The 23,914-nt window shown below is 37.0% G+C and overlaps 4 protein-coding genes across 6 annotated transcripts; 2 read left to right on the top strand and 2 right to left on the bottom strand.

Moving 5' to 3' along the window:
- Positions 1-1,210: 1,210 nt before the first annotated feature.
- On the top strand, positions 1,211-7,103 carry LOC132097814 (tumor necrosis factor receptor superfamily member 14-like). 2 transcript variants are annotated; one of them, XM_059503760.1, is made up of 7 exons: positions 1,211-1,322; positions 1,523-1,608; positions 2,411-2,536; positions 2,633-2,788; positions 2,885-2,969; positions 3,044-3,207; positions 6,717-7,103. In XM_059503760.1, the coding sequence occupies exons 2-6, from the start codon at positions 1,590-1,592 to the stop codon at positions 3,186-3,188; spliced, it is 531 nt and encodes a 176-aa protein (XP_059359743.1). In that variant the 5' UTR covers positions 1,211-1,322; positions 1,523-1,589; the 3' UTR covers positions 3,189-3,207; positions 6,717-7,103. The 2 variants fall into 2 exon arrangements, with proteins under 2 accessions (XP_059359743.1, XP_059359741.1); XM_059503758.1 differs by having other exon boundaries at positions 1,217-1,322; positions 1,523-1,612.
- Positions 7,104-8,690: 1,587 nt separating this feature from the next.
- On the bottom strand, positions 8,691-13,399 carry lrif1 (ligand dependent nuclear receptor interacting factor 1). Its single transcript, XM_059503757.1, has 4 exons — positions 13,246-13,399; positions 10,842-12,516; positions 10,510-10,740; positions 8,691-9,858 (listed from the first exon to the last, which is right to left on the bottom strand). The coding sequence occupies exons 1-4, from the start codon at positions 13,254-13,256 to the stop codon at positions 9,013-9,015; spliced, it is 2,763 nt and encodes a 920-aa protein (XP_059359740.1). The 5' UTR covers positions 13,257-13,399; the 3' UTR covers positions 8,691-9,012.
- A 955-nt stretch (positions 13,400-14,354) lies between these two features.
- apex2 (APEX nuclease (apurinic/apyrimidinic endonuclease) 2) lies at positions 14,355-18,828 on the bottom strand. 2 transcript variants are annotated; one of them, XM_059503755.1, is made up of 6 exons: positions 18,615-18,828; positions 18,425-18,508; positions 18,076-18,256; positions 17,856-17,999; positions 17,711-17,780; positions 14,355-15,551 (listed from the first exon to the last, which is right to left on the bottom strand). In XM_059503755.1, exons 1-6 carry the CDS (start codon positions 18,727-18,729, stop codon positions 14,463-14,465), a joined length of 1,683 nt encoding a protein of 560 aa, XP_059359738.1. In that variant the 5' UTR covers positions 18,730-18,828; the 3' UTR covers positions 14,355-14,462. The 2 variants fall into 2 exon arrangements, with proteins under 2 accessions (XP_059359738.1, XP_059359739.1); XM_059503756.1 differs by having other exon boundaries at positions 18,394-18,508; positions 18,615-18,624.
- Positions 18,829-21,186: 2,358 nt separating this feature from the next.
- rassf11 (Ras association domain family member 11) lies at positions 21,187-23,704 on the top strand. The gene is made up of 3 exons (XM_059503754.1): positions 21,187-21,282; positions 21,599-21,702; positions 22,262-23,704. Exons 2-3 carry the CDS (start codon positions 21,600-21,602, stop codon positions 23,578-23,580), a joined length of 1,422 nt encoding a protein of 473 aa, XP_059359737.1. The 5' UTR covers positions 21,187-21,282; position 21,599; the 3' UTR covers positions 23,581-23,704.
- The last annotated feature ends 210 nt before the right edge of the window (positions 23,705-23,914 follow it).

The raw sequence follows: 23,914 nt of genomic DNA, 5'->3' as shown, positions 1-23,914 counted from the left end.
ATGTTAACCATTTGTACATTTCTCTAACATGCATTTTGTGGAGATAACTAATGTTAACCATTTGTACATTTCTCTAACATGCATTTTGTGGAGATAACTAATAAAAAAAATATATATATTTTTAAAACAAATAATTGATACATATGCAAAAAAAATGATCTGAGAGGTTGTGAGTGCCGACTTGATATTGTGCAGTGGATCTGAAGTAAAGTGCAAAAGTAAGTGTCGTAAACATTTGTGTCTGTAATTTCCTTTTATGTGAATTGCATTTTACACATATGTAGATATTAATCTACAACTTCCAATTCAAAACCTGTGTGTTTTGATTATTGTCTTTTTAATGAAAAAGGACACACACAAATAGCAGCCTCAAGTGCCCCAAAGTTTTAATATATATTGCACTTTGTATTGTACAATATTGTTTCTAACAGCAGTATGCTTAACCTTGTTTGAACATTAAGAACAACATTTTGCCTGCTTACTTCACTGTGTAAATAACACACCTCCAATGTCAGATTGGCTGGTCAGACTAAAACATACGTTTGTTAATGTGATTTGAGTCAGTGGAGAGAAGAATGCATTGAATGTCACCCTATTTAAAGATTATGTTATTGTTTCTTTAAAATGGTTTTATGTCTTGGATTTTTTTTAACAATGTATTGTGCTTTTTGTGTATTGCACAAAAAAATTTTGTGTATAGTTTAAGGTTTTGTGTATAAAAAATTTTGTGTATATTATTGTGTATAGTTTATAAACTTTAAAGGTTTAAAGATGAATTATATACATTAAATGTCATGTGATGCTATGTTTAGCTAAAACTGGGTCAATCACTACCATTGAATAATATGCATATTATAAAATGTTTAATACTTTAAAAAAAGAATGAATTAGAAGTCTTAATGAAAATGCTGCAAAAAAAAATTCAGATGTAGCGTACTGAGGTAAACACTTTTGCAAACAATACAATAGAAACAAAAAAAAAATAGGCAATAAAAAAGAATAAATAAACTGGTAATGCAACGTTTCTTGGTGATTTTTTTTTTGTGAACTGTAGCATTTTTTGTGAAAATTCTGTAATGAAAGAGTTGTGAAGTTATACTACATTGTACAGTTTGTTTATATATATATATATATATATATATATATATACACACACACACACCGGTGTATATATATTATTGTTTTATTTTTTTCTTCTTTCTGGTGGTGGCGGTAATGCACCAAAAGTTTGTTTACCAATCGCCAACAAGAAGAAGAAACAGAATTTCGCAACACCCAACAAGCAGCGAACATGAGGGCGACGCTTTATTTTTACGCAGTAGGTAAGTTACTAATATGGTGTCGTGATAGACAATCATCTGATTATAAAGGAAAGTTTCAACTATCGAAGAAATGGCGATTGTAGCAGTAACTAATCTTGTGATAGTGCTCTGTGACCGTCATTAAATAAACAGTGAGCGGGAAAACGTTTGACCTATTAAGAGTTTACAGGTTCAGTGCTGTTTATTTTGTGTCTTTACAGTTTTTTATCCTTTTCTCTCAATCGGAAGTACTTGTGGTCCAAGTGAATACAGAACTGCTTGGGGAGAATGTTGTCCAATGTGCAACGTAGGTAGGCTTACTCATGAACTTCATAAATGTAACTATGATAAGAGTTGATAAAGAAAAGAAAGTTTTTCACCTTTTCTCCCATCTCCACCATATCCCAAAAGTATAGTTAACAGAAATTATGAAATTGGGGCCACATCTGCTATTTTCAAGCAGAAGATTGATAAAAATCGCAGGATGTATCTGCTGCGTCAGCATGTCATTCACTACAAGAAGACAAAATGTATTTTTTTTAAGTATGTAATTATTCAGGTTATTGAATAATACATATACCTGTAATTATTATCAAAATTGTATTTTAATAATAAATATTACAATACAAGGCTCTGTACAGCACTATATGAAAATCATTTGCAGTTTACCATCTTGCTCATAGCAACAGTGTAAATGCATCTGTTTAGGTGTCTGTTTATTTAGAACAAACTATTCAAAATGCCTTATATTTGTTAGGAGACTATTGATTAATTCATTTTATTTGTCACCTTTCCAAATAGTTCTAAGAATTCACAAAGTACAGCATATCATTTTAGTTTTGTATGGTCACTGTCAGTGTGTTGTTTGTGTGGTTAGTGGTCAACAGGCTGCTTTGTTGTTTTTGCCGCTACAGGCAATCCCTGCACTCCAGAAGCATTCATGTATAACTCCCACCCCACCCTCAACTGTACATCTATGGAGAACTTATGAAATCACATGAATATCTATGAACATCAACATCATCACGGACCCATAATGTTTGAATTTTTCCAGAAGATCCTTGAATTGCTTGGTCACCTTAGAGCTGTGTGTTAATATTTGTTTGTAGGATCAGTAGTACACAGTGACTGTACTGGTGATATGAGTACCACATGCACACCCTGCCCTCCAGGAACATTCATGAGTCAACCCAATGGTCTTCATCGGTGCTTCACATGCAAAAACTGTGCTGAAAGTATGTTTATATTTTTTTGCGTCTTTCTTTTAGCTACAGAATTTGTAAAATTGCCTGATTGCCTATGTTAACGTGTTGCTAAATGTGCTTTTTTAGGTCAAGGCCTTTACATCCAGAGTAAATGCACTACAATACAAGACACTCTGTGTGATGTGCTTGATGGATATTACTGCATTGATTACTCTGATTCACAGTGCCGTCGAGCTCAAAAACACAGAGTTTGCAGACCAGGACAAGAAACAAAAACACCAGGTAGTGTTTCTCAATTTAGCCGCCTGTAACATATTTGAGTCTTCAAACATTTTGAGGTGTAACCCTGATATTTTTGGTCTATGTTTCTGCTTGCAGGGACGAAGGCATCAGATACAGAATGTGTGGACTGTGCTCATGGGTTTTATTCTCCATCAGGGCTGAACTGCACCAAATGGAGAGAGTAAGTGAAGTGTTAATTTGTACTATGTCTGATTTTAATTTCTGTTATTCATTCAGTATTTTCATAATTTTAAGCTGTGCAGCCAGAAATGAGATTCTGAAAGAATGTGGCAGTCCTGTGAAAGATGTCACATGTGAGCAGAAGTCAAAGGAAAGAAATGGTCTTGTAGATTTCATTTCAACTACCTTAGCAGATTTCTACAGAATTTTTTTCTCTTAAGTTCAGAAAGCCAATAAAGGTAAGTAGACACGTAATTTTTTTTTACTTAATTTGTGGCCGAGTCCAAACCTTTTTCTTTTCTTTTTCTTTTTTGTAGCAGAAGCCTTTTGTCATTTAAAATATATCGATGAACTTCTAAAAAAAAAAAAGGTGTGACCTTATAACCCTGTGTGGTTAATTTAATTGACCTGATTTGAAAAAGACCTCTCAATAAAAAAATTTTACATTGTAAACAAAGTACATTTTAAATTCAGTGGGGTTTTTTGTTTTTGTTTTTCTCTGATGTGTAGCAAAAAAAAAAAGTTTTTTTTTCCAGGAGCCTTAGTGCATGGCACTTAAAGGGGTCATATGATGCTTTTTTAAATATCATTATTTTGTATTTGTTGTAACATAATGTTGACGTTTTAATGTTCAAAAAACACATTATTTTTCAAATACTGTACATTATTGTAGGTCCTTTATGCCCCGCCTTTCTCAAACGCTCCTTTTCTACAAAGTCCCTCCTTCTGACAAGCACAGGCTGCTCTGATTGGCCAACTGACCCAGTGCATTGTGATTGGCTGAACACCGCAAGCACTTGTCGGAAATGTAACCACCCTTTCCATAATCACAAGCTTCATCTTTCAAAATAAATGTGATGACAGTTAATAATGTCCTTAGTTTTGCCATCCGTTCAAGCCCAAAAGGGGAAGAGTGTCACGTGACAGACACAGTGATGAAGCTCGTATGTGTTTGCAGTACACAAGCCACGGACGGTTAAAGGTGCCATCTGTCATATCTGGCAAAAAAATCAAGCCATACTCCACATTCCATACCAGATGGGGGCAGTATGCCTCAATAAAGTGAATTGGTCTACTCTAGAGTAACAAACGAGAAACAGCATAGTCTCTATGCTCCGCCCCTACCTTCACAACAACACTAGAGCATAGCCGAAGCCTATAAGACAGCGGTTCTCAATTGCAGACCTCGCGCCCCACTGCTCTGCACATTTTGAACGTTTCTCTTAGAGCTTCAGACATTTGTTCTATTCGAACATAAGTGCCCTGCGAAGTGGTCATCACAGGATATTCAGCCATGATTCCAGTTCGAAGTGAACGTAGCTATATGTTCCAATCAAAGTGCATTAAAGTGTGCAAGACGTGAATTTAAATTGTATTGATTTACAGAGGTATATGATGTGACAGTTGTCCATGTTTAAAGACGCTGCACAGCACAAATCAGTGAATGAATGTTTCGATGTGAGGTAAACTTCAACAGATTTCCCCTGCTCAGAGAGTAGGGAGCAATGCACATTTGAAAAACAGTTCATGCACGGAGTTCATTTCTAACGAGCTGATTATCTGAATCAGGTGTGTTAACAAAGAGAAACGTGCAAAATATGCAGAGCAGTGAGGCGCGAGGACTGGAATTGAGAACCGCTGCTATAAGAGGACGTTTTGCCTCCAGAGGAACGTTGGGTGATGTCAAGTGATTTTGAAACATGACATCTTCAAGCTACTCCCCTTCACCTTTACCAGTGAATATGTTCATATTCGTTTTGTTCATATTACATTGAGTTGTATATACACAATATTGGAATTAAATTAATTTGACAGACAGCATTCTGTCAACATCATTGGTCAACATCAGACAGCTAATGTTGACCAAGCTAGCGTAACCAGAGCTGCCAACTCTCAAGCATTCACCGTGAGACACACGCAATTGACTCTTTTCACACGCTTTCACGCCACACATCAATTTTCTCACGTACAGAAAAACCACGAAGCAAAGAGGACACGGAGACCAACAGACTAGACAGAGCAGGTTACTTATGATATAAAAATATGGGTAAGTTATAGCTAGCTAATTATCAAACGCAGCTACGGTTAGCCATCGCTAACATTAGCACATTTATAGAACAGCCTTCGATACATTTCTATGTTATAATTTCCCGAAAAAAAACCACAAACATATAAAACAAACTTCTAGCGAAATACTAACAGCATCTTACCTACCAATCCAAAAGAAATGTTGCAAGTTCGGTGTCGAACCTCATTTCTTTCAGGTCCTTCAGTTGTCTCCAGCGATTGAAAGCAGTGCCGATGTTTACTCTGGTTCGGCTCCTTTTCTTATCGGATTTGATTTGTGTTTCCGAGCGCGGTTGTTTCCCTGTAGCGGGTGGTGGTCTCTTGCCAAGGGCTTCAACCATCCTTCCGCTTGATTGACATCAGGTTATATTACGCCCACAAGCTGTGCGAGTTATTCGTGTATTGCAGGTTGGCTGGTGGTTATGTTGCCCGCATACCGCCTCCCATGGCCGAAACTGGTATTACGACACCTGTCGGGCCGGGGCTAGTAATGCTACTGCTAATTAAGGTTGATATCTCTGCAGCACTATAACTTTACATTTTTTTGATGACATCATCGCCCTTATTTCTTCTCATACTTTTGATGCGTGTAGGTAATTTTTAAAATATTTTTAGCTCAATTTTTGCACATGGCACCTTTAAAGGGTTAGTTAGCCCAAAAATGAAAATTATGTCATTAATAACTCACCCTCATGTTGTTCCAAACCAGTAAGACCTCCATTTATCTTCGGAACACAGTTTAGGATATTTTAGATTTAGTCCGAGAGCTCTCAGTCCCTCCATTGAAAATGTATGTAGGGTAAACTGTCCATGTCCAGAAAGGTAAAAAAAAACATCATCAAAGTAGTCCATGTGACATCAGAGGTCCAAAAATATCAAAAACGACGACTTTATGCAGAATTGTCTTCTCTTCCATGTCTGTTGTAAGACAGTTCAAAACAAAGCAGTTCGATTTGGTGAACTGGTTCAAAAAGATCCGGTTACATCGAATGATTCGTTCGCGAACCGGATATGACAAACTGCTTTGTTTTGAACTGTCAGAATAACCTCCTCTCATATGTTCACGAAACGGTCGTCTATAAAATGTGTCGCTGTTCTGTTGTAAGTAATCTTAAAGATTCCTAAATGCATCTACTTTCCGACGTCCAAATATAGTGCTTTTGCTTTCACCTAGAAACACACAGCATCTCCCTGACATGACTGATTCAACACTGAGGGGGTGTTGCTGTTATTGAAACCACAGCTTCTTCCTTTGTGTGAACATTTTGGCAGCATTACGCAAATGTTTCCAAATAGTGATGTGGACATGTGGGGGCGTGTTTGAATGAGCTGTTTTAGGGGGGCGTGGCAGAGTCTTAACTTTGATAAAGAGATATTTTGAGAAAGAGGTACAAATATCGCTTTGGATTTGAGAACTTTAGTCTTCGCAACTTTACAGATCTTCTTCATGCACCAAGAGCTTTTGAAATCGCATCATATGACCCCTTTAAAAGGTAGCATCATTTTGTGTAGCCACATTCTGAAATGCTGATATACATGCAATAGTTTGTTGAGACTACCATGCCATTAATTCATTTCAATTTTAGATTTCTTTGAGTTATTTTCTGGATTGATCTATATGAAAGAATTCTGATGAGAGGTCTATACCACTAATCTATATGAATGACTGGATTATTCACAGGATTCTAAACAGCTAGCCAGCGCTGAAACCACTGGAGGTGTTGAAGTTGTCATATTGCTGTTCTCCACCAAAAGAGGATCCCACTGACTGACAGCTGAACTTAATCATTACTTTGGCTGTTGTCTGTAATAACCAGCACAGTATTGCTGACGAGTGTCTATTGCACACCCTGACACAATATGTTATTATGCATGTTATATTAGTCAAGAAAATATTAAAGAGCATATATATCAGATCATTAGCAAAAACTGATATGAGTGTTCAATAACTATTACAATGCAAGCTTTTACTATATTGCACACTATATTGCATTAAAATAATTGTTTACAATGCATCTTGTTTGGAGAGACAGTATAAACACTTGGAAATAAAGCTTAATTTCTTTAAGACCATATGCAATCATTATTTCTATGAATAAGTTATAAAGAGTGTATTTTATTTTATGACATTTTTATCCATTTGTTATTGGACATACTCATTTAACATTGCTGGCTGCGACTACCAGTTATACAGTGGCATTACTTTTAGTAACTATTGCTTTTGCATGATGCTTCATAAACATAAATAACAAGTGTGCCTTTAGAAAAACCTCAAACGTCATCACTCTAAATAAAACCACCTTCTATTGTATTTGTTTGCCTGACCACCAAATCAGTTCCCCCAATCTGGCCACTTGAAATGCAAAATGAACGGATGTTAAATAAATTGTGAAACAGAAAACATTTCATTTCATTGTACTAAGACTGACAAGATTGGAAACAGATTCTGAATTCCTTGTTCATCAACAGGTGTTTCAGTAACTTTTTGGTGATAGTGTGACAGTGAAAACGTGGCCCACAACATCCTTTCAGTTTACTTTTTTTTTCTTTCACTTTGCGTGTCTGGGCTGGAGCATTTAAGTTATCAGCGGAAGGAAAATGATATAAGGAAGTGAGTCATACCTGAGAGTCATTGCGTAATCTGTAAAAGTGTGCAGTAGAGTGGAAGTGATTGTTTGGAGAACCTTGCGAAGTAGAAAGACGGCTGCTTGTTCAAACGTTTGCTTTTTATGCGAGTGGTGCCTGGTGCGTTGTGAATTTCCAAATCACTTTTAAACGTGGTACTGCCAGATCGTCTGCACTTAAACTTGATCTGAAGACAATATCGGCTGCTCGTCCACCTGTCCTGGTGTCTGAAATCCCACTACACTCTCCAGGTTCCGTTATGACTGCAAACTTGCGTGACGCAATTCCTACGTAAACCTCAAACCGAAACTTTCTTTGAATTTTTCTTTCCCCATCTACCTATTTTTTTTTTTTTTTCGTTTTCTTATTGTTCAAACAAGTATTTATTTATTGTTTTCTCATGCCATAGTAATTGTGGTATACATCTTCCCTTTTGTAAAGTATTATTTTTGACTGCCTATGTGATTTAATGCTGTAACAGGTGGTGATTTATTTTGCCATCCTGGTTTAATTTAAATTAGTAAACCTGACTGGCACCTGAACATTTTCCTTCATAGTTTATTTGTGCTAGGGCAGCCACCACCGTTAAGTTGATTTTAATTAAAAAATACCATTACTTATAACACAACAGGACCTTTGTTTCATCACAAAATGTGCTGTTATAACTACAAATAAAGGGTAAATGGCAAATCCAGTGTCTGACATACATTTTCAAATCATCTGCACCTTTAAGAATCTGGCAACACTCAAGCAGTGTGAAACAGCATGACAACTGAACAAGAAGTTAAGAAAAATTCTGAACAAAACAATTCTAAGAAATCTGAACCATGAAAACTCATAAAATTGTAGTTTAGCAAGATAACAAGCAACATTTCATTAAGTTTAATAGGCATATATGACTATAAAAATGGAGTAATTCAACCAGTATGTTAACATTATTTACAGTGTTCTTGAGTTCAAAATGTACCTCAAAATGCAAACAAGGTTCCCAAAAGTACATTGAATTAACTAAAATTAAAAAAAAAAAAAAATGAAATAAGGCTGTTACACCACAAATTGAACTACAGAAAACAAAGTCCTGATAAAGGCACATAAATCATACAAAGGTATAAAAAATGATAAAATGGCATCTGCTTAAACGTACTAAAAACAACTATAAATAAGACAAACACCACAAAATGCTTAGGAAGCCAAAGACTGAATAAAAAAATATGACATTATTAATTATTAACATTAAAAAGGTAAAACAGTTAGTAAATAAACATTGTGTACGAACTGTGTACATTTTTCTTGGAAATGTATTGGTGGTTTTCCCAGTCATATTCAGTCTATCATGCAGCGTACAAACATGACTAAATGTTCATACTCTGCATCCGCTCCAGCGCAGCCTCCTTCTCCTTCAGGAGATCCTTCAAACGTTCGATTCTCTCACGCCGTTTTATCTCCTCAGCATCCAGCGTCTCCAATGTGTACAGTGACTGTGTTGGAAATGTGTCTGTTTTGGGACCATGCTGTTTATTGGAGAATGAGATGCTGGGGTTGTCTGATGCCGCACCTGATGTAATATTCACTGAACTATCAGGTGAGATGTCATGTGATGTTTCACTAGTACAGCCTTCTAATAGAGTTTTGTTTTCAAGTGGATTTTTTGATGGGTTTTTCCCTGCTTTCTTAACAGGATCTTGATTTTTTAGTTGGCAATTCTGAAGTTGGCGACTCTCTTCTGGGGTTATACTTGGGCATTTTTCTCTTGTCCCTTTGTGTGAGTCATCAGCAGTACATGGATTCGCTCGGTCTTGTGAATGGAGGGATGAAGTGGCTTCTGCAGCCCCCAAAACAGTCCCACAAGGACAGGCCGTGCACACCTTAACTTTTTTAGAGCGTGGTGAGGTCTTCCTCTGAGAGGAATGTGATAGGGTATGACTAGAAGTCTCTTTTGCATTTTGTTCAGTTAAAGGACTAAAACAGCACGTGTTGCCAGTACAATCTGCTGGCATTTCAGATTGCATAAGAACTTTATCAACTGTAGCTTCTGTTGGTGAACAAACCTCATCTTGATGAGCTAGACTGCTTTCAGTGGGAACAACTGAACATTTAGAAGCAGGTGAAATGTTTGGATTATCTTGACTCCCATCCTGCTCCAGCTTTTTTCTTTTGACTGCCAGGCCTTCATCCTCCTCCATTTTTGTATAGGGAACCTAGCAATTGAACAAAGTGTCATGAAATGAATCAGTGCTGTTACTCCTACAGTCGTAACTCCTACTCCTGAAAAAAATGGTTGACGTGAGAATTTTTATTTTATTATTATTTTTTTTAAATAGCTTGTCCCAACAATTAAGTTATCATTTTCAGCTAGGAAAGAGAGAAGCATGTTAGCATACAAAAAAAAACTAAAGCTATTTAGTTCATTAAATATTTACAATATATATTTGAACTATTTTAGTACTATTTATATTTTATATTATATTTTATATTATATTTTTTTTATTTTATTTTTATTTTAGTTTACATTTCAAACATTTTATTTTTAAATCACTTTTTTGTAGTTGTGTCTGTCGAGCTTTATTTTTAATTTAGGTTCAATAATTTTATTTAATTTTACTTATAATTACTTCATTTAGTTGCTAAGGAAGCATTTCTATTTTTTATTATTTTGAACTAATATTTATATTTGCATTCAATACAGCTTTATTTCAATAAAAAAAAAATTTTTTTAATAGTTTAAGTTAAACATAACAACAGTGATTTGGAAATATATTAAAATAGCATCTGATAAACACTGACATAGTAAATATGTACATGCACGGTACATTACAACATAATTTGGATACATTAATAATGTAACTTGCCTGCATCATTTGCTGTATTTTTGACTGCAACTTTGACTCCTGGATCACTTTACGAAGGCCATCTAATGTACGTTTGTTTATGATAAGTTTCTCTGTCAGACGATCTGGCTTCACAGTCGGCTTTGGTCTTTGCAAGCAAATTTGTACATCAGAGGTGATGCCAAATTCTTTTCTTAGCTCACTGTCAGTCTTGGGTTGACTCCTCTGATCAGAGGCTGGATTTTCATAGGCCTGCGACAGAAGAGAGAAGACTGCATTAAATGTCAGCCTATTGAAAGATGTTATTTCTAACTTATTACTAAAAAATACGATGTTTAAATTTGTTATATTACTTTTTCAGTATCATAAGTGGCTTGAACACAGACATTCTGGGGTGCTTCCAAAACACTGGCAGTTTCAGCGAAAGCTGCATCATCTTGACATCTCGTCTCAGGTGGACTTTGGACCCTCTCCAAGTCTTTATCTGCCTCCATGTTCCCATTTTCAGAAAGACAGCTCAAGTTGCTTTCAGCGCTTTCATTTCCCTCGATCTGCTCATCCATTTTATCACTCATTTTGGCCGAAGGATTATTTGGACCACCATCTTTTTCAATTTCTGCATGTGCCGGTTTTTCCCCTTCGTTCTGTGAGACAGGTTTTGTGTTTGTCTGTGTGTGTTGAACTTCCTCCGATTTGTTCCGAGAGGCAGCTTTCTCCACTTTCTTACCAGCACGAGTCTCTGACTTGGGTGGAATGTATGACACAAATATTACATTAGAGTCTTCATCGCTCTCATCCACCTCAGTTTGACTCGGGGTAGGCAAGTTTCCCGGGGCACCTCCCAGACACGTGGACGTTTCCTCATCATCATCACAGAGATCAATAATTTCACTTACATTTCTTTTTGGGTCTTGCTTAGAAGAGTTTGTCCCCAGAGCGGAGCTGGCAGGCAGGGCAGGAGAGGTGCTGACAACCCCTCTTTTCCCACCTTCGCTGATCATCACATCCTTGGCGATCTCTGAATTTTTCTTGGCCACAAAGTAGACTTTCCCATTGCACATGACCAGGGCATGGTCTTTGCCTGGGGTGATCTTTTCTTGGCTGGTCTGAGGTGGTGTGGGTTTGCTTGGCACAATTTCATTTGCCGTCCCAACTGAGTTGACATGCTTGACTGCTTTTATGATGTCAGTGCTGAGATTCGGTGTCATTACAGGTACAAGGCAAGGAGCGCATGCACCTGTTCCCTCTTGGACGACCCATTTTAAAGGAGTGTTCACTTCATTTGTTTTAGGAATGCAAACAGGTGTTTGCAAGTTTGTAGGGGGATTTTGTAACAAGGTCTTCTGTATTTGACTTGGCTTTGTAACTGAAACGACTTGCTGGTCAGAATTTAGCTTAACAGAGTTCACAGGGGAAACAAGCACAACCGTTGGTGGACCCTTTTGGAGGTTAGCGGTGTTACTACTCACAGAGTTCATTATCCTGCATTTGATGGATTGTGGGAGTGCAGTGGCTGGCAGAGTCCTAACTTTCGCATTTGGAGGGATCTGCAGGAAATGACCGTTTGGGAGAACAGGTGATTTAACGGTAACAGGCAGCGCTTGGACTGCCACCATGCCCTGTTTATTGGGCTGAGGAGGTAACTGGACTGAATACTGGGAAAGCGATTGTGTTAAAAGAGGTGCATGCACAGGCTTTGGAATGTGAATTATGGGGTCAGTAGTTCCACCATGTTGAGTTTTGACAGCGTTAGACACAGTTCTGACCTGCGGAAGGGATTTTAGGACATACCGTCCATCTGCTAAGGGCTGAAGAGAGGGAAGCTGGATCTGTGTTTGATTTGAAGCAGCAGCAGATGGATTAACTGGTTTTGCATAGGCTTTCAGTTGTACATCAACACTGTCTCTTTCAGTACTAAATTGTGTTTGATAAAACTGTCCATTTACTTTCTGGACAGGAATTAACTTCATGACGTTTTTCCCATCGGGTCCCACTGCAGGCATTGCTTGGTAATAGACTCCTGTTCCACTAAAAGATGAAGACAATTTTTTTTACACACACACAGTTAAACAGTTACCTAAAAATTCAATTTCAACTTTGATAATGATAAGAAATGTTTCTTGAGCACCAGATTATCATATTAAAATGATTCTGAATAATCATGCAACACTGAAGACTGGAGTAACTGCTGGGAATGAATTACATTAAAATATGAAAGTTATTTTTAAATGGGATGAATACAGTATTACTGTTTCTACTGTATTATTATTATTATTATCAAATAAATACAGGATTGTAGATCATAATAGACTTATTCCAAAAACATTTTTAAAAATCTTACAGATCTCAAATTTGTGAATAATAATTTACGCTTATGGTTCACATTATTTAAAAAATGTTTACCTGTAGAATAATATGTTGACCAATGTCATATGAATTGTACATGAATTCAATTAATGATTATAAAAAAAGATGAAGATTAAATGGAAGAAACACGAAGTACTTCGTCAGCTGTAAAACTGTAGACATTAAACATCTTCTGGATATTTATCACATCAATTACGTGCATCTTTGTAGAAGGACTATCGAGTTTTTATTGATTTCTTTTTCCAATGTGTTCAGTTTTGCGCGTTTTCGGAGGTAACAAACGCTCGCGACAAGAAGTCACCAAAACATTCGCCATTTTGGACAAGCTTGCACGATCGAACACGAACACACACGGTTGTTAACGCGAAGACGCAGAGTTGATAAACTTACCTCTCCATCATGAATGTCTGTAGGCATTACACCTCAAGAAATACCTTTTGTCTATATTTTGTTCAGCGCATCGTTAAATTTTATTCACTTGAATGCATCTCCCTTCACAGGATGTAATACTCAAACCGGAAATACGTTTATCAAAATAAAAGACAACCTGGGCCCTCTGAACCGTAAAAGGAAGAAAAAAAGAAGGAAAGCTCAAGGAGAAAAAACGAATGCACAAGGCAACAGAGAGAAAGGAGAAAAATTTAATGAGAAAAAGGGAAAGAACTAAACGAGGCAGAGCAAAAGGGCTGAATAATGAATGAATAAATGAAGTAAGTAATGAAACGGAAAATAAAAATTTAAAGAAAAGGTAAAACTGATAGAACTAAAGAGATAACAAGCATACGTGAAAAGAGCAAATAGGAGAAAGACAAAACAATAAAGAACACAAAATACATTTTGGGAAAAAAAGAACAAAGGCAAAAGCAAAAAATATAAATATATGAATAAATGACTAATGCAAGATATTGTAAGACACGATATTATTTCTCAAAAGTTTTACACTTAAAATTTAAAGTATTATTTTAATTAATTGCCGTTATTCCACACATAGTACTTACCATAACAACAAAACCTTCATATTAAGATTTCCTGCTCGGCTGACTAATTTTAAACTCTGTATAGTGTCATTCAGTGTCAAAACCAAATTTTAGAAAATTCCCTGGCTAAAATTTTTGATTTGTTTACTGAAGAGTTTTAATTTTTTTTTTTTTTTTTTTTTTTTTTTTTACAGAGATTGGTATTTATATTAGCAAAATCTGCTGACTTTAATAAGCTTTATTGTATTACATACCAATGGTGAGCGTTCAAAATTGGGTTTTTATTCACCCCCAAAGTCTGAGTAATTGTGGAACAAGAAGGATTAAAGTTATCTTAATATCTGTTTATATATTGGTTCTTAAACCATTCTTTTGATATTCCTATTTTCAAGGCCCTCAGGTCATCTGGTAAATTAACTTTAATGGTCAAAAACCAAAAATGTGGGTAATTTTAAACCTTTAAAGATGAATGTCTGAAAAACAAACAATTTTGAAGCTAGAAATGTATGATACTAAACCAAATTCATAAGAACATTATTTATTTATCCTTTAAAATTGTGTTACATATAAAACCAAAATATACAATCAAAACATGAAATGTACAGTATACATACAGATTACAGTGTGATCTTACTTCCCTTTATCTACCCAGGCAAAAAAATTACACCTGGCCTGAGGATTGGAGGCATGGCCTTGAGGACGAGCGCATACAAAAAACTGCCGGCCTAAATTAGGTCCTGCTTTTTTCACAGTTCGTAAGACACAGGGCTCATTGTGTGATTTACACAGTGGTGGTTGAGGAGGCCCATGCAAAACCGATTTCCAAAAAACAGTGCATGGCCCCTTTTTACAGTCCTTTGACTTGACTATGGATGTCGATTCTGCTTCCACTTCATCCTTATTTTCAGTCTCCATCTCTGTTACCAAAGAAAGACTGGTCTCAGTTTGCACATCGCTAGGGCAGCTTCTGACCTCACTCTCACTACATGGGCTATCCTCAGAGGATTTTGTCTGTTTCGGGCTCAAGTTTACCATAGAAGAAATTGATGGTGTTTGTTTAGGCTTAAAGAAAGCTAAAAGACTTCCTTTAGCATTGCCTTCAGTTTTCATCTGATTGCTTCTTTTGGCTTTGGATGCATTTGCATCTTTTTCTCTACATGAAGGTCTCTTCTTTGCAACACAGTTTTCCTGTCCTACAGGATTCAGGTTTTCCCGAATTTCCCCAGAATCCTGTGATCCAGGTAGACTCTCGTCAGAGACTTTAGAAAACCTCTCTTTCTCTGAAACTTTGACAAAGAAGCGTGAGAGTTTCTGCTGTCTGCCAATGAACTCTGGCATGTGACGTGTGCACAATGGTGGGCACTTGGGACTAGACCAGAGGGTACAGCTGAGCTGCGCCCATACGGGACAATGATCGGATCCCTCCACATCCGGCATAATGTCTACGCCCATAAAGACAGATTTCACCAGACAGTGGTCAGCGAAGATGTAGTCAATCCGTGTACCATAGTTGGTCTGCCTGGCCCCCGTAAGCGTGGACCAGCACGTGAAGGCATTGGAGCGCTTTGGGTGGAAATGGCGGAAGGAGTCGACAAACTTGCCACCAGAGGCAGAAATCTGGGAGACGTCTGTAAGGTCATCTTCAGTATTTCCATTTTCCGTCTTTCCAAACAGAAAATGATCCAGCCACTTCCTCCCTGGATTATCTTCAAAGTTATCCTAAATGACAGAACAGTAATAAGAGCAGATATGTGCTAGTATGTAACTTGTGCGATAAAACAATAATTATACCTCTTCTGTGTAAAATTTAGTTTTTTTCCTATCCAGTTGCAACAAGACATTTACTTGGTTACCTTGTTTCTATTTCTAGTGTTTAACATTGGGTGACTCCACCCATAATGAAATCTTATTGGTCCGTTGGAAATACTGTTCCACATATAATTATATAAAAAGGTCGTTCAGTGTCAAATCAAACAAATCAAAACCTCCCCGGCTCAAATTTTTGATTTGCTAATATTTTTTTCTGAAGAAAGACAAACATTTATAATGATGAAAGCCAAAATATTATATATAATGGATGAATATTTACGGTGTAATCCACTATTTTGTAGAGGCGGGTCAAAATGGCAAATTACAGGAGGGTAAATATAGATTCATAAAGATGGCAGCATCATAATGTTATTATAACACAGAGATTCATAGATTTGCTAGTAAAATTAGCTGAATTTGGAAATCTTTGTTGCATTTTGTGCCAATGGAGACTGAACTGAAAAAACGACACTTTTCAAGTTTCTACTCCTAAATTTGCATGCCTGTAACTCAAGTATTAAAGAGCCTAATGCCCTTAAATATTGTGTCTTAAACTTTCCTTTTGCATCTTCATTTTTAAGGCTCTATATTGTTCAGTCACACACACACACACATATATATATATATATATATATATATATATATATATGGGGATCTCAGTGAGGCGCTATTTTCAAATTGTTGAATATTTTACCTATTTTTAGGTGTTGAAAACCAGGTGTTGATAACTTTGTATACAGCTAATACTGTATTTAAATCAGAATGTCTAAAGAATAAGTAATGTTGAAAATAAGATTGTGTCTTGTTTCCTTCTATCCTTCTGCAATTGCTAAAGTCAACAGATTTTTTCTAACAAACCTACTAAGCTCTGTGTACAAATAACATTATTATGCTGCCATCTTTCTTAAGTCAGTTTTACCCCCTTGTAATTAAACTGTCATTTTGACTCCTTCTACAAAATAGTGGATTACTCCGTAAATATTCATCCATGACATTTAATATTTTGGCTTTCATCAGTACATATGTCTGTTTTTCTTTAGAAAAAATATTAGCAAAATCAAAACTTTGAGCCAGGGACATCTGGTTGAGTTGACACTGAATGACCCTATAGTGAAGCTATAAATCCCACTGATTTTCTCCATATGGAACTGAATTTTAATGATGCCTTATAAACTGTTACAACCACACCTACTAATATGTATTATGAGGTTGCTAATCAATGGTGTATGCTTTTGTTTAAGCTATCAAACCACATTTACCACATCTAATTGTTAGTTCTCGTCTCCATTTGGAGGATGTTTGTCTTGGAAATGCTGGAAATGTTGCAAGTGGATCAGGCAATTCTGTAGCCTGAAGAGCCCATAGTGCAGAGTGTGTCCATACTATGTATTTTCTAAAGTCAGCTATGCATCTTTTACTCATAGATTTATTTTTCATAGTCTGGTGTCTTGTATTGATTATCTTTAAGTTGACTTTGTAATTGGCATAATACATTTTATCTGACCAATAATAAATTGCTACATTTGAATCGATTCCATTTAGTCTAAAATTATTAACTTCAGTAGATTTTGTTGTATCTTTGTGACCGCATTTCTGTGTCAGGTTAGTAACAGATTAAAATCCAGTTGAGATGGAGCATACTGGATTTTTAGAGATCTGGCTAACACTTGGTATTACTTCAAGTGTACTGAGACTGTAAGGGCTTGAAGGGAATTTCCATTTAGGTCAACTTTTTTGCTTCAAATTAAAATTTGTAACCTCTTGATTTATCTCATAGCTAATTAGTTCAGTTTATGGCTTATAACTCTTAAGGATTTTAAGACTGAAAGATTAAAGAGTAAAAAAAAGAATGGGAAAAATATGTTCACAACTAGCATTACTAAGAAATTGGGCACTGTTGCACTTTATTAATCAGCAAAAATATTCTAATTGTTTGTGACTGTGTTCCATTATACTGTGCATGTTTGCTTTTACGGCTTCTACTTTTATAAATTGTCACCTGCAGTCAGGCCAACTGGAGTTAACATAAATCTTGAAATAATGATGGAAGAACACGTTAAAGGACTTACCACATCATCTGGGTCACAGTGGTCTATGGGTCGATGAGAAGTGTTAACATCTCCCAATACAATCACGTGACTGAAGAGAGACAGAGGAATGGGTTAATCAAACAAATAAACATCTTAGCTCTTATTTGTAAGATCTCTCTCTCACCTCCCTGAGCTCAAGATGGCTTCAGCTCTGCATTGGAGGAGCTGGTAAAACTGGAGCTTGTATTGTTTTCTCTCAGGTTTGTCTGGATCAGCTCGGGGACAATAAACATTGATAACGGTCAGCTTCTGTGGTCCATCTTTGCCACTGAGAATAATAAAACAAATATGTGAAAACAACGTTCACAACATGTTAGGCTTACCAGTAAATGTCCAAAACGTACATGAAGTGATGCTGAGTGATGACAGCCCTTCCTTCATTGTCCAGCGCCAGAAGCTCCTCACTAGACAACTCAACCTGGTCACCATAGCAACCAAGAGCCTCTCCCTGATTGGCCAGCAGACCTGTCAATCCTTCCTCAGCCAGGAACGGAGTGGCGGTATCCTTACAGTAGGTCGCTACACCTGGTCATGGAGAAAATCAGGTTGCTCATTGCGGACAGTGAATGAAAGGCTACGTTTATTTATTTTTTTAAATTGTAAAAATATGGACATGAATCCGGTGTTAAGAACATTCCAGTTTATATTTAAAGTCACTTCACGGTCGTTAAATGGTTCTGTAGGCTGCTTTACCCGAGTATCCACTTCGTGCTCGGCTAAAACTAAAGTATGAATTGTAGCCATCAACAATTGCTGTCTTCTCATCCAACAGGTCACCTGAAAAAAAGTATGCTGATGAGTTATTAAATTGTAAAAAAAAAAGGGCACATGTGTTTTATCTACCGATTCAAAGTCCCGCGTTTCTTTAAAACACGTAACTTACGGGTAACTTTAGTCTCTTGGACGCAGATTATATCGGCATCGAATGAATCCAAAATTTTCTTGATGCCATTTTTAAACGTTCGTATGCCGTTTATATTCCATGTTACAATCTTCATGGTTGTACACACTTCACACAATGTCGGAAAATTCAAGCTGAATGCATGTGTGAAGTAACGTTTCTGACCTTTCTTTTTGTCCGTCTCAACGGTTTTCAAAATAAAAGTCTTCACACCTGCATTTATACAAAATACTATTGGTCTAAATGTTAATAGACTATGGCCCTGCAACCAGTATGTAGTTTTTACTATGCATTTTAGTATCTTGTATAATACATTTGAAAGATTAAGGTGTTTTTTTGTTGTTGTTGTTGTTGTTGTTGTTGTACAGAACCACTTTTAAAAGAAACAAATATACAGAAGCCACAAGTACATTTGAGAACCATAATACATTCCTGTAGAAATTTTAAAATACACACATTTTTATTAGAGTTATAACTCATTCCCATTTTTTCTAATCTCTCATGTTTCTGAAATTTTGGATAAATTAAAATACCTTTAAAATGGATTACATTTAGTTGCATAATTTTTTCTATATATATATACAACCCGAATTCCGGAAAAGTTGGGACATTTTTTAAATTTTAATAAAATGAAAACTAAAGGAATTTCAAATCACATGAGCCAATATTTTAATCACAATAGAACATAGATAACGTAGCAAATGTTTAAACTGAGAAATTTTACACTTTTATCCACTTAATTAGCTCATTTAAAATTTAATGCCTGCTACAGGTCTCAAAAAAGTTGGCACGGGGGCAACAAATGGCTAAAAAAGCAAGCAGTTTTGAAAAGATTCAGCTGGGAGAACATCTAGTGATTAATTAAGTTAATTGATATCAGGTCTGTAACATGATAAGCTATAAAAGCTTTGTCTTAGAGAAGCAGAGTCTCTCAGAAGTAAAGATGGGCAGAGGCTCTCCAATCTGTGAAAGACTGCGTAAAAAAATTGTGGAAAACTTTAAAAACAATGTTCCTCAACGTCAAATTGCAAAGGCTTTGCAAATCTCATCATCTACAGTGCATAACATCATCAAAAGATTCAGAGAAACTGGAGAAATCTCTGTGCGTAAGGGACAAGGCCGGAGACCTTTATTGGATGCCCGTGGTCTTCGGGCTCTCAGACGACACTGCATCACTCATCGGTATGATTGTGTCAATGACATTACTAAATGGGCCCAGGAATACTTTCAGAAACCACTGTTGGTAAACACAATCCGCCGTGCCATCAGCAGATGCCAACTAAAGCTCTATCATGCAAAAAGGAAGCCATATGTGAACATGGTCCAGAAGCGCCGTCATGTCCTGTGGGCCAAGGCTCATTTAAAATGGACTATTTCAAAGTTTCAAATTTGACATTCTTGTTGGAAATCACGGACGCCGTGTCCTCCGGGCTAAAGAGGAGGGAGACCTTCCAGCATGTTATCAGCGTTCAGTTCAAAAGCCAGCATCTCTGATGGTATGGGGTGCATAAGTGCATACGGTATGGGCAGCTTGCATGTTTTGGAAGGCTCTGTGAATGCTGAAAGGTATATAAAGGTTTTAGAGCAACATATGCTTCCCTCCAAACAACGTCTATTTCAGGGAAGGCCTTGTTTATTTCAGCAGGACAATGCAAAACCACATACTGCAGCTATAACAACAGCATGGCTTCGTCGTAGAAGAGTCCGGGTGCTAACCTGGCCTGCCTGCAGTCCAGATCTTTCACCTATAGAGAACATTTGGCGCATCATTAAACGAAAAATACGTCAAAGACGAGCACGAACTCTTCAGCAGCTGGAAATCTATATAAGGCAAGAATGGGACCAAATTCCAACAGCAAAACTCCAGCAACTCATAGCCTCAATGCCCAGACGTCTTCAAACTGTTTTGAAAAGAAAAGGAGATGCTACACCATGGTAAACATGCCCCGTCCCAACTATTTTGAGACCTGTAGCAGAAATCAAAATTGAAATGAGCTCATTTTGTGCATAAAATTGTAAACTTTCTCAGTTTAAACATTTGCTATGTTATCTATGTTCTATTGTGAATAAAATATTGGCTCATGTGATTTGAAAGTCTTTTAGTTTCATTTTATTAAAATGTAAAAAACGTCCCAACTTTTCCGGAATTCGGGTTGTATATATATATATAAATCATTGGTCAGTTCATGGTGCCTTTAGTTATTTTAAATAAATAGTAGCTCATATAGTATATTAATTATTTAACTGCCTGTGCTCATGTTTTCTTAAACATTTGACGGCAAGGAAATAAGTTTTTTTAAGATATAGAATAGATTGCAAGAAAATATACAGTATGTTTAGTAACCGAAGACCTGTTTTTGCCCCAGTATGAGTCAAATGTTAACATGTTTACTCAAATTCTAAATAATTAGCATCCCAAAAAAAAAAATGTCTAGGGACTGCAGACAAACACACATACCAACATCTACAACCGAAGACTGTTATCCGTCTTGATCTGAATGTTTACTGAAGGGAAGGGTTTGTACTTGTTCAGCTAAGTCAAGGATGACAAGAAGACTTTTCCATGTACACCAGGACAACATATACCGAACTGCCTCTTATCTAAGTGCCAGGATTTTACTACGCATCAATTTTCTGAACATCGAGACAGGTACAGTACATCAGAATCACATTTTATGAATTCAACCATCTATACAACCTCGTATGATTGTATATAATTTATTTATTCTGTTTATATTCAAAATGCTATATTACAACATTGGCTTGCTTAATGGTTATATTCGTTTTTTCTACATAAACCAGTGATCAGTAGTTTGTTACTGAGTGAATACAACTTGGGAGTGAATATTTATTATGGAGTGAACAAGTCATTTTATTGGATTGACATTTTTTCGAGAATGTGACATTTTAGGCTTACAGAAAGATCTAGACAGAAGAAACGCACATCTGACTTATTTTTCTTTTAGAATGGAAGTAAAGGTGTATGTCGAAGGAGTCCAGCGCATAGTTTGTGGAGTCACTGACAAAACAACATGTCAGGAGGTGGTTATCGCTTTGGCACGGGCACTTGGTAAGTTAATGTCTTATTATTTCATGAAACAACTGTCAAAAACATGAACATGAATAAATCATACAATTTGTCTGCAAGAATTTGCTGAAAATACTGAATATTCATAAGGTCAAATGCTCTTAAAGGGACAGTTCACCCAAAAAAAAAAAAATTGTCCCAAACCTGTACAACTTTTATTTATTCTATGGAACATATCAGAAGATATTTTAGTCCAAACCATTAAAGTCCATGTTGTTTTGGACAACAGTGCTTCCATTATATGGACAAAAACAGTTCCACAGAGGACAATTTTGGAATGAAAGAAGGGTAAAATGGTTACAGTTAATGTTTAGATTAAAAATTAATGTTCTGACTCTCCAAAAACAGCCAAATCAATATTAAAGAAGTAGCTTATTCTAGATTATACTATTCTGGACAATGTTTGAAAGTTTGTATTGCTAGCTCTACTTGTGTTATATTTCCTCCTCAAGATGAATTGATTCATCAACTGTAAGTTGTTTTGGATAAAAGCATCTGTGTTTGTTCCAAAAATATAACTTTTAATATTGTTCTCTCTTAGGTCGCACTGGCCGATACACTCTGAGAGAAAAATTCAAAGAATTTGAACGTAATGTGACTCCGAAAGAACGTCTCTTGGAGTCCTTGGAAAAATATGGTGAGCAAGCTAAGGAGGTGCAGCTCACTTTGAAGCATATCGGTCAATCCCTTGAGGAAGAAACAAACCAGTCCAAAGCCCAAATGAGGCGAGCGGAAGGGACAGGGAGAGCGCAAAGAGGCAGCGGGGCAATCGCCCTACACCGCCAGAGCCTCCCACCACTGTCATGCCTCTGCCTCCACTCCGAGCCACCACCCGAGGAACCGAAGAGACCCAAGCGGAAGTCTCTAACGCTAATGGAGGAAGCATGGGGTTGGCTGGAAAACTTGGGCAGAGGCGGGAAGCAGCAATCAGGACGAGATAAGGGGAAAGACAAGGAGCACAAAAAAGGAAATGGGCACTCAGATAACACAACCAAAAGTTCCCTGACCTCTGGGACACCGGAGCCAAGAGACAAAAAAGACAAAAATAGAGTTGCACAACATCAGCCTTTGATCAATTGCCTTGGGAACCGTGGGAGATGCACTGATGAGACTGCTGCATGTGAGAGACGAGAGGAAGAGGAACAGAAAGACACTGAGGAGGACCTAAAAACCTTAAATCCAGTGGTCCAAACAATCCATCTAGAGACCGAGAGTGAGGAAATTGTAGAGTTAAGAAGACTAGTTGTCCAACAACAGGCCAGTCTGCAAGAACTAAAGCACAAAATTGAGTCAACAGACCAGTTGATCCTTGAGCTAGAGCAGCAGCAAGCTAGCAGGGAGCTTTTCGAGCTCCAGTTGGAAGAAGAGGAGCAGCTCAAGTTCTGGCTCAATGAGCTCAAGGCAGAGGAAGTCTTTGAGAGAGACCTTCAGAAGCAGTTCCTTCAGATAAAAGAGGAAGCTGCTGATTGCAAAGCTAAGCTGGAAGAGTACAAACAGAAACGGCAAGTGATGGACTTGAGAAACTTTCAGCAGCAAACAGGTCATGAAGACGTCACTGGAGAAAATATCCAAGCAGATAGGAATAAACCTGCCCAAACAAGCGTCAAAGAAATACAGATCTCCACAGACGGATCATGTGGAGATGCTGGAACACAAAGGGTGGTGACAACTCTGGAGTCCAAATTCCCATATGTGCTTGTTTCAGCAAACCAAATATCAAATCCTCCACTAAGTGGACCAGACGAACTGAGGGAATGGTGGACGCGATGGTCTCAGATCCAGAATCCAACATCAGTGACAAAACATGAGAGAGTTCACCGCTCTGAAATCACCATACAGTTGGGAAGCACCAGAGTTTAAGCACTCTGAAACATCTTAACTCCTGTTTTGGTTAGGATTCATGGATACCTCATTTAAAAGAGCGCAAAGGCACAATGTTTAAAGGTTCTGTACAGTGTGTTGCTTATAAAAAAATAAACATAATACACCTTTGATTCTCATAAAATGTTTATTATTTCAATTGTTTCATTCAAGACCATTAACAAAAGTATATAGAACCTTAAGGTTCAACACAAACCCAGGGTGTTCCAGAGAATATTCATGACAATTGTAGCTCCATTTGTCAGAAGAATCACTGCAAATAGCCTCGATCCATGTAATCAAATTTCTTTGCACGTTTTGAAATTTTGCTTAT

The sequence above is a fragment of the Carassius carassius genome, chromosome 21 (assembly GCF_963082965.1).
Source record: "Carassius carassius chromosome 21, fCarCar2.1, whole genome shotgun sequence".
In the NCBI taxonomy this organism is placed as follows: Eukaryota; Metazoa; Chordata; class Actinopteri; order Cypriniformes; family Cyprinidae; genus Carassius; species Carassius carassius.
This window is presented reverse-complemented; position numbering and strand designations above follow the sequence as displayed.